This window comes from Prunus persica, chromosome G1 (assembly GCF_000346465.2).
Source record: "Prunus persica cultivar Lovell chromosome G1, Prunus_persica_NCBIv2, whole genome shotgun sequence".
NCBI classification, from domain to species: Eukaryota; Viridiplantae; Streptophyta; class Magnoliopsida; order Rosales; family Rosaceae; genus Prunus; species Prunus persica.
Genome location: NC_034009.1, coordinates 8,076,010 through 8,089,882, shown reverse-complemented (window position 1 = coordinate 8,089,882; position 13,873 = coordinate 8,076,010). Strand labels below are relative to the sequence as shown.

Here is a 13,873-nt window from a genome sequence, read left to right as displayed (position 1 = left end):
GTTCCCACACCCACAACTCCAAAACTTCAGCCAACTATTTATTTCAACAACTATCCAGCTAACTATTCATTTCTGGAAATTCAGCAACCATCTTGCTAAAAGCTCAACTCAGGTAAGCAATTTCTCTTTCACCATTCTAGCTGTCATTGTAGATCTTGCCATTCAATTCATTATTTGACTATTGCTATTATAAATAACAATCTCTTTTGTTTTGGCTAGGCCTTTGGGTTTCCACTTGACTTGGTTTGAAATTAAAACCACTTGGCTTGGCTTGAATTTGGTGACCACATCCAAACACCAACACAGCCCAACCCTCAAATCCCCAACTCCTGCAACTTTAGACTTCGAGAACTTGGTCACGTTTTGAAAAACAATTGGTATGGTTTCAGATTGATAGAAACCATAGATTCGCATCGCCTATTTGCTGAAAGCACAAATAGAATTGCAGATCTGTATTGCTTGAATGAAGACACCCGATTGGCCCGACTTTCCCAAATGCCCGCCAAAGGCCCTGCTCATTTCCGAGTCTATTTTTTCAAGGGTGTGATTTTGATACCTCCATATTAGTCCAAATGGTTGAACTAAAATGTTAGGACCTCATTGTTACTCTTTTATTAAATCTCAATCTCTTTAAACCCAACAACAAATTCAAGTGAGAGAAATATTTAATAACGGAGGTGGAACTTACAAAGGCACATAACAGATCTGGAGGAAGCTATAGAGGCACGCAACAGATCTGGGTATGGGGCTTGGTCGATGTCGAAAACCCAGGTAGGGCTGAGAGATTTCGGGGCGATCGGGAGGTGCGATGGGCAATCGGGAAAGGCAATGGGTCTTCGTCGATGAACAAGAACTTGTAGACGAAGGGGACGAACAAGAGAAGAGACTCAATTCCAACTTTGACGAAGACGTTGGCCAAACGTTGGCCCAGATCAACCCAGAGAGAGAGAGAGAGAGAGAGAGAAGATAAGTTTTTTTTTTTTTTTGGGTTTTTAGATTTTTTATATATTGTTTTTTCATTTATTTTATTAATTTTATGTTTTATGTGGAGTCCACGTCAATTAAAAAAAGGGTCCCACAAATGCCACGTAGGCAGATAATAGATTTTCTGAAGATCTCGTTAACGGAGGGGGCAAATTGTAGGTTTTTTGCGACGTTGAGTATGTACTCATAAATGTCCCCAAAATCGGGTATGCACTCGTAAATGACCTTATAGGTTGGGGGGTTTACTGTAGTTTGTCATTTTTTGTGTGTGTAAACTATATTATATTTTTTGTATTTTTGTTTTAATAAATTCTATTCCCAAAAAATTTACGCGTCGATTCGTTAAGGCTTACGCTACACTTTATTGGAAATAGAATGCAACACTTTATGCGGTATGGATTTAAAATACTGTTTCCATCATTAAACAAATGCCCAAGAGTTATACAAAAAGAAGAAACCATTGTTTCCCTCTTTGGGTCTTTCTTTGATTGAGTGTGTGGGCATTTCACCACAAAATGATGAATTTGCCTTGAATGGAATGTGAGTAGGTGATGCTTTCAAGTTTTGACTTTAATCAAACGATTGTTCGACCGAGCAAGGAACCTCCTCATGACCTAATTTCTTTCACTACCTTGGAGTCAAGACTCTATGTGTGCAACTGAGTGATGTAGAATTAGTGGTAATTAAGATTGAAATGGATATGGGAAAAAGATGTTACTAAAAAAACAATAAATTGCGAGAAACATAATGAAATGAAGAACCATAGCATAAAATGTAAATGTGCTTGAATTTAAATAGTATTGAAAAGACTAGTACGGAAACTAAAGTCCATAAAGTAAAGAATTTAAAGACATGTGCATAATTTAAATTGCGTAAAATAAATAACTGAAATACGAATGCATAAAGTAAACTAGATTAATAAGAACAACAAAGATTAAACTACGATTTGAATTGGAATGGAATTGAAAACAAAATGAACGACAATGTAAACTAGACTAGAGCGTTTTCAATTGTAAAGACATAGTTGAAATCTAAGGAAACTAGGGCGGAAAAAATAAGAACTAAACTACGAGCTACATTACCGCTACTCCTACGATAGGAATTGAAGTGAATATAAAATGACAAGTTGTGTGTTATGTCGGGGGGTCCTTCTTATCTTTAACAACTTGGTATTTATAGGGGCTTCGATAAGTCCCAATTTAGTCTTCCATCAGTTGGCCTTAAAATTCGTCAATCAATATTAATTGTTCATTGATAATTAATATTGACTTTGGTTGATTCCATCATTTCCCCTAATTGACCCAAAATGCTCTCTCCTCATCCTACCTACATATGCTCTCTTTCTCGTTTAAGCATTTGTTCATAGATAACTTCTCGACATAATCTGCTTTTGGCTATATTTCAGCTGCATATATGATTTTGGGCTTCTAGTCATCCTTACTAATTTTGGACTGCTTTAAATAGTTATCCTCGTGTCTGATTTTTGGGCATGGCCGATCAAGTTACAACTAGGCTCAAACAACCATATGACAAGAAAAGAAATCAATATATTACATGTCTTGCGAGGCTATGATATGAGAGTTTAGGAGAAATAGGTGATGTTTGTGATTGTTAAGGATGTGCAAACTACAGTAAACCCCCCAAACCTATAGGGTCATTTACGAGTTCATACTCGATTTTGGGAACATTTACCAGTACATACTCAATGTTGCGGAAAACCTACAATTTGCCCTCTTCGTTAGCGAGATTATCAGAAAATCCATTATCTACCTACGTGGCATTTGTGAGACCCATTTTTAATTGGCGTGGAGTTCCACATGGACAAAAAATAATAAAAATTTTATTTTAAAAATTATTTTAAAAAATTAAACATATTTTTTTTATAAAAAAAATCCCTACCTAGATTCTCTCTCTCCCCCGATCTCCTCTCCTCCTAGCCCCCAGCCACCTAAACCACCACCCAAGCTTACTCAGGCCACCTATCCCAGCTATCACACCTTTCTTGTTCTAGCCCAACCCATCACCTCCCCCATGCCACAGATCTGATCGTTTTCCCCAAAACCTGATTTCCTCCATCACTTAACCCACTTTGCCAAGCTTTAGTTTGACTCATCCTGACGATTGGTCTCTGTCAGAAGATTTTGGAGCATTCTAATCACCAGATTTGTTACTCCCTATTGATTTTTCTTCAACATTCTCTTTCTTTGCCCCCTATCCTTTGCTCCAACCCGATCCATTGTTCTCAATAGATGCAAATTCGATTAGCGTTTTGAGTTTGCAAGATTGTTCATTGATTACAGATCGTGGATTGGGGTTTTTGGCAAATGGGTCTTCCTCAAAAACCATGAAAAGGTTGAATCTTGCAGAGTGTGATAGAATCGCAGATTTCGGGGTCACGCTTTTGGAGAAAATGTGTTGCTGGGTTTGATCATATGGAGAAAGTTTAAATTGTTGGGCTTGTTTGTCAGGGGGCAAGGCTGAGTATGTGGGGTGGCTAGGGCTCGTGGATTGCGGTGTGGCTGGGTTTGCTGAGTTGCAATGTTGGGTTCGTGGATTGTAGGGTGGCTAGGGTTGCGACGAGGCTGGGTTCATTAATTGCGACGATGATGGCTGGAGATGGGGGTGGGGCTATGCCTGAACGAGAAAATAATGTGAGAGAGTTCTTCTACTTTAATGAGTAAACTACGGTGGAGATTCGAACACTGGTGCAGACTGGGAAGTATATCCGCTCTAACCAACTTGTCTAAGTCCCTGTCAATCTTTAATCATTTTCAATATCTAAAAACAAGAAGAAGAAAAAAAACTGGTCAATGTTACCAACCATTTAGCCACATGGCAGTCTCGCAAATTCCCACCATAAGGAGCACCTTACCAGTAATTTCATTTGAACACCATCTCTACAACAATTTTCACAAATCTCAATTTTCCCGCCCAAAACCCCCGCTTCATTTCTCTCTTTTCGTCGGTAGTATTCTCTCTCTACAGATATATGCATTCAATTTTAACTTTTTTTTTTTTCTTCGTTCTTCTTTTGTCTCTGCAAACAATGCCGGACCTCGGAAACCTCTCTCTCTCAGCTTCTCTAACCCTCACGACCTCCCCTAACTTCAAATTGCTCACTGATTCCCCCGAACAGAGCTTGGTCAAAACCCTAGGCCTTGACTGCGATTGGGACCAGAGGTTGAGGTTCGCGACTCTGCACAATGCCGAGGTCAGCACTGGCGCTGCAATCAGGGTTTTCCGGCGGAGCCGGCCATTGGTGGACAGATCGAAGAAGATCTCCAGCGGCAAGAGTTTGGAGGACAATGTGCGCGAATGGGTTTCCAACAGAGTGGAATTGGGCATTCCTGAGTCGCGGTGCTCGTTGCCGTTTCTTTACGGTGCAAAGAAATTGGTGAATTTACTTTTCGTTTTGAATTGCTGTTTGGTTGCTGGGAAAATGGGGGAAGAGAAGTAAAAGAGGGAAAGTTTCAATCTTTTTGCTTTTTGATATTTGCGATTTGACGAGAATGGGTATTTTTTATGTTCGGGTTTGTGGGCAAGAGTAGTTTCTTTGTTCGTTTTGGGATCTTATTTGGGTTCGATAAAGAATTACCATACATGGTATATCAGTCTTATTCCATATTGGAATATTTTTCTGACCAAGATTATTACTTGAGATTAATTTCAATGATTGAGGCGGGGTTTTAAAGAGTAATCACATGAACTAGTGGTATTTTTGGAGCCATGTATTTAAAGTTCTTCTGATCATGATGCTTTTCTTGCATTTTTTGCTACTCTATGTTTCACTCACAAAGTGTACTTCTCTTTTCTTTCTTTTTTTACTTGTTCTTCTTTACTTTTGGTTTCATTTCAGGTTGAATGTCTTGTTTGCCATTATTATGTCTACCCTGGGGAGGAGGTCGTATGCTCTGTTCGTGGTTGTCAAGGAGTGTATCATGGGAAATGTGTGAAGGAAAGGCTTCGAATCTCTAATATGAAAAAGTTCAAGTGTCAGCAGCATGTAAGATCTGACAAGAATAATCATACTGTTCGTTCTACTTATTTATTTATTTATTTTATTTTGTGCCATGCTATTTTGCTTTCTGCATGTTAAAAGTGCAAAAAGCAACTCTACAATAAATCTATGTCAGCGTTTGGGAGAAGGAGGTTGCTCTTATTTGGTTCTGAGAGAGTACTGTGGACATTCTGTTCTTCATTGATTCCGATATAAGCCTTACAATGACTATGCTGATTACTAGGGTGTTGGCCTGGCTATTGACATGTAGAGTCTATCCATCTCGTACTGGTAACTGGTACACGGAGACCATCATATGAGTCTTATAAATGGAAATTTTCATTCATATATAGATGTTAGTATTTAATGGTGCAACATTAATGTTAAAATCATTTTAGGTATCATAATTAAAGCGGATAAACTTTTGCACTCTTCCCGCAGATGTTAAGGAGTTGTAATTAAAAATTCTGAAAGTGTCTACTATTGCTTCAGATTTCTTCTATCCTTCACAATGTACTAAATCCTGTTGAACAAAAATGTTTAAACATTCCTCTGTTGTCCTGTCATCTTATTCTTAATATCTGTTGAAGGATCTTTTTGTTTAAACACACACACACACACACACACACACACACACACAAATTTGAACTTGCAAAATTGCTTACACAAGTTGCATCTTCATTGAGCAGGCATGCTTCATTTGCAGACAGAGGGTAGATTGGCGGTGTATGCGATGCCCTATAGCGTCACATGATAAATGTGCTGCTTGGCCGGATGAAGTGATTTACTTGAAAGACCGGCCAGGGAAGGCTGTTTGTTGGAGGCATCCTACAGATTGGCGGCAAGATAGGAAGGTCAATTTCTTCTTTCCTTAATCAGTAGTTTCTGATTCTTATTTAGTTTTCTGGTACATCTACACCACAATCATTGTCTTTCACTTTAATGTGAGTGTGCTACCAACAAAAGAAGGTACCCTTGTGTAAGTGGATGAATTCGTCATCATATTCTCATATCTTGCTAAATTGATGGGGGTCCCCATGAGGATTTTTCATGTTTCTTTCTAACATGCATCCTCATGCAACTGAGTTAGAGACTCAGAGGATCATCCTTCATGTTTGTATATTTCTTTTTCCTTTCCCATAAAATCACTGTCACTTTTATTCCAATATTGTCAGTAAATGATTTATATGTAGTCATAAAATAGAACAAGAATTTCCTGCAGTTCCATTGCTTATACTATAGCCTTTTTGTTGTTGCATTCAATGGGAATGTAGAACTTCTGGAAGTGAAGCAAGGGGAACTAGTGACATGAGATGTGTATGTGTGCACACGTGTCTGCATGCACATGATGGAACAAGAAGTCTCAGCAGTTCATTTTCTTGTACCTCTTTTCTTTGATGCATTTGATCAGAATGCAAAGTGAGGAATGGTTATGCATGAAATAGTTTAAATTACTAAAATTATATCCTTCTGCAGGAAGATTACAGTAAATAGAGTATACGATATGCGGAAACAGATCTGGTGTCAAATTGACACCCCTCTTGCCTTTACCCAAGACCTATGTATTTTTCACCTTAGGGAAGGCCCTGAGGCTACATGAATTGTTGTCATCAAGTATTAGAGAAAGCAGAAAAAGAATCGCAAAATTGACACCTCTCTTGCCTTTACCTATGACCTACTCCTTTTCCACCTAAGGGAAGGCTCATCTTCTATAATTTCGCATGTGAGGGTTTATTTCTTGGTTTCGTCCAGTCATCTGAGATTGTTGTCATCAAGTATCAAAGAAAGCAGAAAAACAAAGAGTTAAAATTTATGCTCCGTTTAATTAAGGTGGCACTGAGAAGTTCGTTAAGTTTTCAATTCAACATTTAAAACTATTTTTCCCTCTTTTAGGAACAGTATAAGTCATCTATGTCAGTCACACAGTGTGTGCCCGATAAGTCTGTGTCTACGTAAGTCTGCTTCTTGTAAGCTGGTTATTGTATTGCGTGTCTTATTCTGATTTATGAACTTTTTTTCATTTTCAACTAAAGTTATGTGTTGAATTTAATCATCTGGACCAAGTGAGTTGTTATTTAGTATGTGATTTTGCAGTTTGTCAGAGGGAAGCAAATGATTTTGAGGCTGACTTATATAGTTTGAGTTTGTTTAAAACTAGCGTAGAATATCTTATATTTTTGTTGAAGTTTATTTCGTCATCTGTATTTTTCATTGATTAGGCTGGTTGACAGGACTGATCTATTTGTTGAATGAGCAGCATGTGGTTTCGACAAGCAGCATAGAGGTCAGACTTATGAAGAGCTTGTTAATCTTTAATATATACATATATGAAGTTACATCAGCATGGCTAAATATGTGAAGTATTCGTGTCATGCATTATATTGCATCAGTTTCAGTATGCAATATTCAGATTGGTTACTGTCGGAAATTGTTTAACATAAGTTATTTCATCAGTACAATAGAGAAAATGGTTGGATCTCTTTGAAAACTGAGCTTTGTTTTTGTCTCTTGAGATTTAAATCTAACAAATTTTTTTTTTATGAAGTTCCATAACTGAATAATTTTTTTTTCTACTTGTACATTTTGTTTTTGATGTCTGGATTAACTGATATAATGAAGATGTCTCCTTATTTTAAAGCTTACCATAAAGCCTCCTTTACAAATTATACCTAAATCCTAGACGTCAAGTGTAAGAAAAACTCAGAAAATGGGCTTAGCCAGTTCCATTGCTATAATGTTTGACTAGTTCTTATAAATATGTGATATACACAACTAATTGACTCTCTTCAAAATTTAGGAGGTATTCTGTCGCTTGCCTCTGCCTTACACTGATGAGGAGTTCAAGATTGACTTGACTTGGAAAGATACGGATATTAAATTAGAGCCACCTCCATATGTGCACATCAGGCGTAGTATCCTATATATGCTCTTTGTTACATCGGATCAGTTACTTGAGGTTGTTAAAGTTTTTGACATAAATCTGTGCATGGAATTGTTTATGGAAAAATGTTAAGAACTGAGCATTTGATTCCTGATGAGAAACAGTGGTCATTCTGTTTTGGCTGGTAATTTTTATTTATTTAGAAGTATTTCTCAATATTATGACTACTTTGGCATCTATCTTGACTGAAGTTAGATATTTACCTAGTCAAGAAGAAGCGTGATGGCAGTGATGATGATGTTGGATGCACATGTCGCACTTCCATATGCTCTGAGGATTGTGTTTGCAGGTATTTTGAACTATCTTCCATATTTTGACTGATGAAGTATGTTATAGCTGTTAGGGTATCTGTTGTCAATATTGTATCCTATTTCCAAATTAATATACATCAACAATTCCCCATATTTCAAAATGCAGTAGTGCCTGATATTTCACCCATACGTTTAAGTTAATCCTCACTGTTCAAGTGAAAACTCTGTGCATTTAAATTGAAAATTTCATGGATACCTCAGCCGTGTTTATGACATATGAATAATCTGATAGGGGTCAATGCATAAGCTGCTCAAAGGCTTGCCATTGCTCAGAAAATTGCTCAAACCGACCGTTTCGCAAGGAGAAGAAGATCAAAATCGTAAAGGTGAGAAATAGTATGTTTGAGGAGAATCAAGTCAACCTTCTATTTTCTTCACGTAGAGTTTATTATATATTCTTGATTACATTTTATGCACTGAGGTGAATTTTGTCCCCTGTATGGCTCTATGAAATAATGTTTGATTTCACCTCAGACTGAACACTGCGGTTGGGGAGCAGAGGCAGCTGAATCCATTAAGAAAGGCGATTTTATAATTGAGTACATCGGGGAAGGTTGTTCTCTTCTCTTTACATGTTCTTAGAGTATATTGTAATCAACAACAGTGAAGGCTGCATTTTATGTTCATATTTTCTTCTCTTTGATTTTCAAGTTGCCTATGGTATTTTCAGAACCAAAAAAAGATAGAAAAAAACTAAGCTCCTGTTCTTGACTGCATCTGTGTTTCTCATGCTTTCTTTTCTCATCAAGCATTTTCTGTGTTTCTTTTTAGAGTATTACCTGTTTATTTTGGGTCGATGCTAGTGTATTCAAGTCATACAGTAAGAGTAAAGTGTTCACTTTTTGAAGCATTTTCTTAATTTCAATTTAATTCATTGCTGAGTTTGAAAACAACACATGCTTGTTGTTTTGCAGCTACAGAATTTTCTGTTTCCCTCCTTGGGGTACTAGTCCCAATCAAAAAAGAGAATTCAGTGGTATCCATGCGTACTTAAAATATCCAATTTGGAGCCCTAATAAACTCTAGTCGTTAAGTCTGAAAAGAAAAAAAAAAAAAAAGAGAGGAAAAAAAATCTGGTTGTTAGAAACATAACTTCAACTCTAGCTGAATTGATTACTATATGAACGTTAAAATATGGTGACTTTCTTTTGAATTTTTAACTGTACGCAAACATTATTTTCTTTTTTGTCAATTTTGACAAACCATTACGTTTTCTTCTGCTTGGAATTTATAATCTCATTATGTAACTATAAATTTCAAACTGGATACCTGAATTTTATGGTTCTAAACTTATTTTCTCTGTTTCAGTTATTGATGATGCTTTGTGCGAACGAAGGCTTTGGGACATGAAGTACAAAGAGGTGCAGAATTTCTATATGTGTGAAATTCGAAAAGACTTTACAATTGATGCAACTTTCAAAGGAAATCCATCTCGATTTTTGAACCACGGCTGTGATCCCAACTGTGTCCTTGAAAAGTGGTTAGTATGTTTTAACGTTATTGTCTTTGAATTGCTTTGGAATTTGCGGACAGAGTTCACTTGCACATTCCATTAGGATGATGGTTCAATTGCTCTTGGAATATTGTTTTGCATGTTATAGAACAATTACTATGTGCTTGTGTTTATCAACGAGTCTTGGCCTCTTTTGGGACACTGGGCTCCTGTTTAGTCTGTGATTTACTGATTTTATACATGTTTGTCAAAAAATTGTTGGTAGTCAATTCTCATGGTCAGACCAATAATCACATATAAAGAAGGGTCCTATGGCCATGGTGCATGTCAGATTCATTTACACCCAAGTTCCATTGTGGAACCTACATGCATTAGACAAGATTTATGGACTTAAAGATTATCAGTGTCTAAGTGAGCACAGTTGTTGCTAAGGAGTTGTTTTAGACAAGAATTTGTGTTCTAGTTGTTAGTTGTAGGGTTAGTAATTGAGCTTCTTGATTTATGGGTGCAAGAAAGATTCTCTCCCTGGGGAAATCAAGAGTTAGCAATGATCCGATTAAGCAGTTCCCATTAGTTGCGTTAGCAATCCTTATTAATTATACAGATAAATGAATTCTCTATCTTCTCATTAGGATAAAGCTTTCCACATAGAATTAGGCTCCCAACCAATATTCAAGTTGTTTTCTTGCAGGCAAGTTGAGGGTGAAACACGGGTGGGTGTGTTTGCTGCAAGATCAATAGAAGTTGGAGAGGCATTAACATACGATTACAGGTACCTCCTGATCTTACTTGTCGCAGGTTGTTTAGTTTCTGTTTGTTGATCCCATGTCTCAACATTTGTGTTTCCATGTTTATACTAAATTTCAAACTTTTATGTTCGAAAATAATATTTATTCTGTTCTTGACTGGTTTTCAAACAAATGTTGTTTATCATGAACTTCAAATAATTTATGATGTCCTTATGTCTCTGCTTCTGCTGCAAACCTTCTTCTGACGCAAGGGACAAATGTTGTTAAGAGAAATGGTTATTTGTTATGGCTTCTAAAACGATTATTGCTTCTTGTAAACCTGTTTGAGTGCCTGTTTAAAACAGTAAGATGCTCATTTTTCAAGTTTCTGAGACTCAACTTCTTTTTAGTTGTCTTTTCAATTAATTTCAAACTTGATATATATAATTTTTTTTTTTGTAAAGTACGATGAAGTTCTTTGACATATGCAGATTAATGGGATTTGAGAATTTACTAGAGCATTAGTTCCTAATATTTTGATTTTGAATATAATATTTTGTAGATTCGTGCAATTCGGACCCGAGGTGAAGTGCCATTGTGGTGCTCCAAATTGTCAAGGCTACCTTGGAAGCAAGAGAAAGATTCATAAGGTGGAACTTTGCTGGGGTTCAAAACGCAAAAGAACATCAACTGCTTGCATAGCTATCATTACTCAATGATTTCTCCCACATAGACGTATTTTGTTGTATCTCTATCTGATGTTGTGGATTGCCCATATCAAGAAATGTGGGCAAATAGAAGAAAAAGAAAATTCAAAAAAGAAAAATTCAAAAAGCACAGATTACATAATCACACCTTGTTATTGTTTGGATACAAACTAAGGAGCATTTTGTATTGTAAGATTGTAACGTTCAATCCTCTGCAGCATTTATATTGGCCTTAAAACAGTGTATTAGTAAAGCCTGTAATTGATTTGCCCATGTGGGGATATGTAGTTACATTTGATCAAAATAAGAAAATTGACCTACTTGTTCATTCTTTCCATATTATCAAAGTCAATCTGTGAAGACTGCATTGAACAGCTGACTATAAATTCACCCCAAATGCTTTTGGGCCCTATCTAAGAGCAAGTCCACCGCAGCAGGCCTGTCAGGGCAACAGGCCCCCCCAGTGAAGTTTGGACCTCTGGTGTAAACAATTTAGCTCGGGCAAGCCCATTGGCAAATCCTGCTTGGGATGTTGCCCTCATGTTGCTAATGTCAGCGCCTAATTTTCAATTTTTTTTTTACTGTTGGCGCGTGGAATACACGCGCCAACAGTTAAAAACATTTGAAAATCAGCCGCTGACATCAACGTAACGTCAACGCTAACACACCAGTCCACATAGCCCAACGGTTATAAGCCACGTGGCATCTCCTGGTTCCCTAATGACTTTGCCTTGAATAGCAAGCTTTTCCATGCTTTATGACTTCATTTCCTTTTCATTCTTAAGATGTTGATGAGGCTACCAATCACTAGGGGTGGAAATTTTGGACACAACATGACAACACCACTAAGAAAAGATATGAAGTTAATGATGCAGAATGCGAACGCGAATATGGCACGACGCACTAAACATGAATAATAAACGAGTCAAGTTAGTGTTCGTAACCTGATTTTTATACGATAGACTTTCCTCTTCTTAACAACTAGTAGAACTTAGGATCTACATTGAGGTGCTGATGACACTTGGGTCAACTCTACATTAAAAAAAATTGCAATCTGGTTGCGATATTCATAGAAATCGAAATTCTCATGCGAGGGGTTTTGTTTTGGTTGGGTGGCGTCACCTCTGCCACTCCAACTTGGCTCGGAATCTGTGTGTTCCTTTAATGGCTTACAAGGTTACGAGGCATTCCAATGACAAAACACAACGAGTTTCACGTCACAGCTAAATAAAGTCGTCATCGTTGATTAAACAGTAATATATACTACACTTTCAGTGAAAACCCAATGTGTTAGGCATGTATATGCTGACAAATGTTGGGCCCTCCATCCAGTTACATAACAGAACAAAAAAGAAAAAGAGGAAAAAAAAACCCCCCAAAAACACTGCCACTGATGAGGGAAAGAGGGCCGGCCAGTCAATCTATCTTCCCTTGAGAAAAATCTTGCAGATCTTCTCCCAGTTCTTCCTGTCTGGTTCAGCCAATTGCAGTGCAGACCTTGCGTTTTCAGCAAAACCTTTCTCTATGCAGTTGTTGTTGAGAAGGCGGTCGATGAGATTATAAAGGATGTCCTTGGAGTACTCAGGATGGCCTTGAATGCCAAGAATATGGCCTCCAATGGTGAACATTTCGACCCCAGTCTTGTTGGAGTATCCGATCACTTCAGCACCCAAAGGAACTTCCAAGACCTCATCTTGATGGCACTCGATGATCGAAAGCGCAGGTGGGATTTCATCCAATCCGTCGAAGAAGCTGAATGGTGACAAGTCCTTCACTATCTTCACTTTCCTCAGCCCAATATCCCACCCTGTATAAGCCTTCCCAACCTTTCCTCCCAGTGCTCTGCACAAAACCTATTCAATTCAAGTGCATACTCAAACTTAGATCCCATGTCGTAAAATAAAAAAACGCGGGTAATATTTTCTCGTCAGATATTTAGTAAAAAGTTAAAACGCGGGTGATATTCTGTTGCCAGATATATATTTAGTGGAAAGCATAGGTACCTGGTGACCAAAGCAAATGCCGAGGATTTTCTTCTCCATGGCATCCAAAGATTGCAAGAGAAAGCAAAGTTTGATGATCCAGTGGTCATTGCCATAAGCATCATAAGGGCTGCCACTGATCACAAAGCCATCATAGTTTTCAAGCTCACTCATCTCAGGAAACTCTCCCTCTACAACTCTGTACAAATCCCACCTCTCTCCTTCTGCACCAAAAGCTGCAACAAACACATTGAAGTAGCCGCCATACACGTTCTTCACATACTCAGAGTCTCTTGCTGCCAGCAGAAGTGCATATCTAGCCTGTTTTTCAACCTTCATCTTAGGAGAGCAAAGAGCACAAGAGTTTGAAAATAGATCAATCCAAAAACGAATATGGGCAAGTGGTCAAGGGTATGAAGTAAGTTGAGATTCTGGTAGCTAAAATGGGGGACAAAATATTTGTGCCTAAGGGAAACAATTGGAGAGAGCTGAAGATGGAAGCTTTGGTATGTGAATTCATGTAAAACAATTGGCTTTATATAGAAGTTTGCTGGGCCCCTTTGTTTGAAAAAAAAAAAAAAAAACCTAGCACAGAATCAGATGAGAATACCAAGTTGGAAGAAAATTGATTTACATATAGGAAAGTTTATAAATCTAACAAAAAAGAAAAGAAAAACGATTGCAAAACCGTAATTTCAGAAACAAAGGTTACACATATTGTGGGAAACGATCAGAATGGAGGCGTTTTTTAGGAAGGGTTCATTTAGAAG

At 37.6% G+C, this 13,873-nt stretch overlaps 2 protein-coding genes across 2 annotated transcripts; one reads left to right on the top strand and one right to left on the bottom strand.

The window, feature by feature from the left end:
* LOC18790153 (histone-lysine N-methyltransferase ASHR3) lies at nt 2,675-11,458 on the top strand. Its single transcript, XM_020555063.1, has 11 exons — nt 2,675-4,378; nt 4,841-4,987; nt 5,671-5,835; nt 7,239-7,265; nt 7,779-7,893; nt 8,118-8,211; nt 8,466-8,559; nt 8,708-8,786; nt 9,542-9,713; nt 10,378-10,458; nt 10,977-11,458. The coding sequence occupies exons 1-11, from the start codon at nt 3,974-3,976 to the stop codon at nt 11,131-11,133; spliced, it is 1,536 nt and encodes a 511-aa protein (XP_020410652.1). The 5' UTR covers nt 2,675-3,973; the 3' UTR covers nt 11,134-11,458.
* On the bottom strand, nt 12,339-13,668 carry LOC18792319 (gamma-glutamyl peptidase 5). Its single transcript, XM_007223673.2, has 2 exons — nt 13,125-13,668; nt 12,339-12,974 (listed from the first exon to the last, which is right to left on the bottom strand). The coding sequence occupies exons 1-2, from the start codon at nt 13,440-13,442 to the stop codon at nt 12,543-12,545; spliced, it is 750 nt and encodes a 249-aa protein (XP_007223735.1). The 5' UTR covers nt 13,443-13,668; the 3' UTR covers nt 12,339-12,542.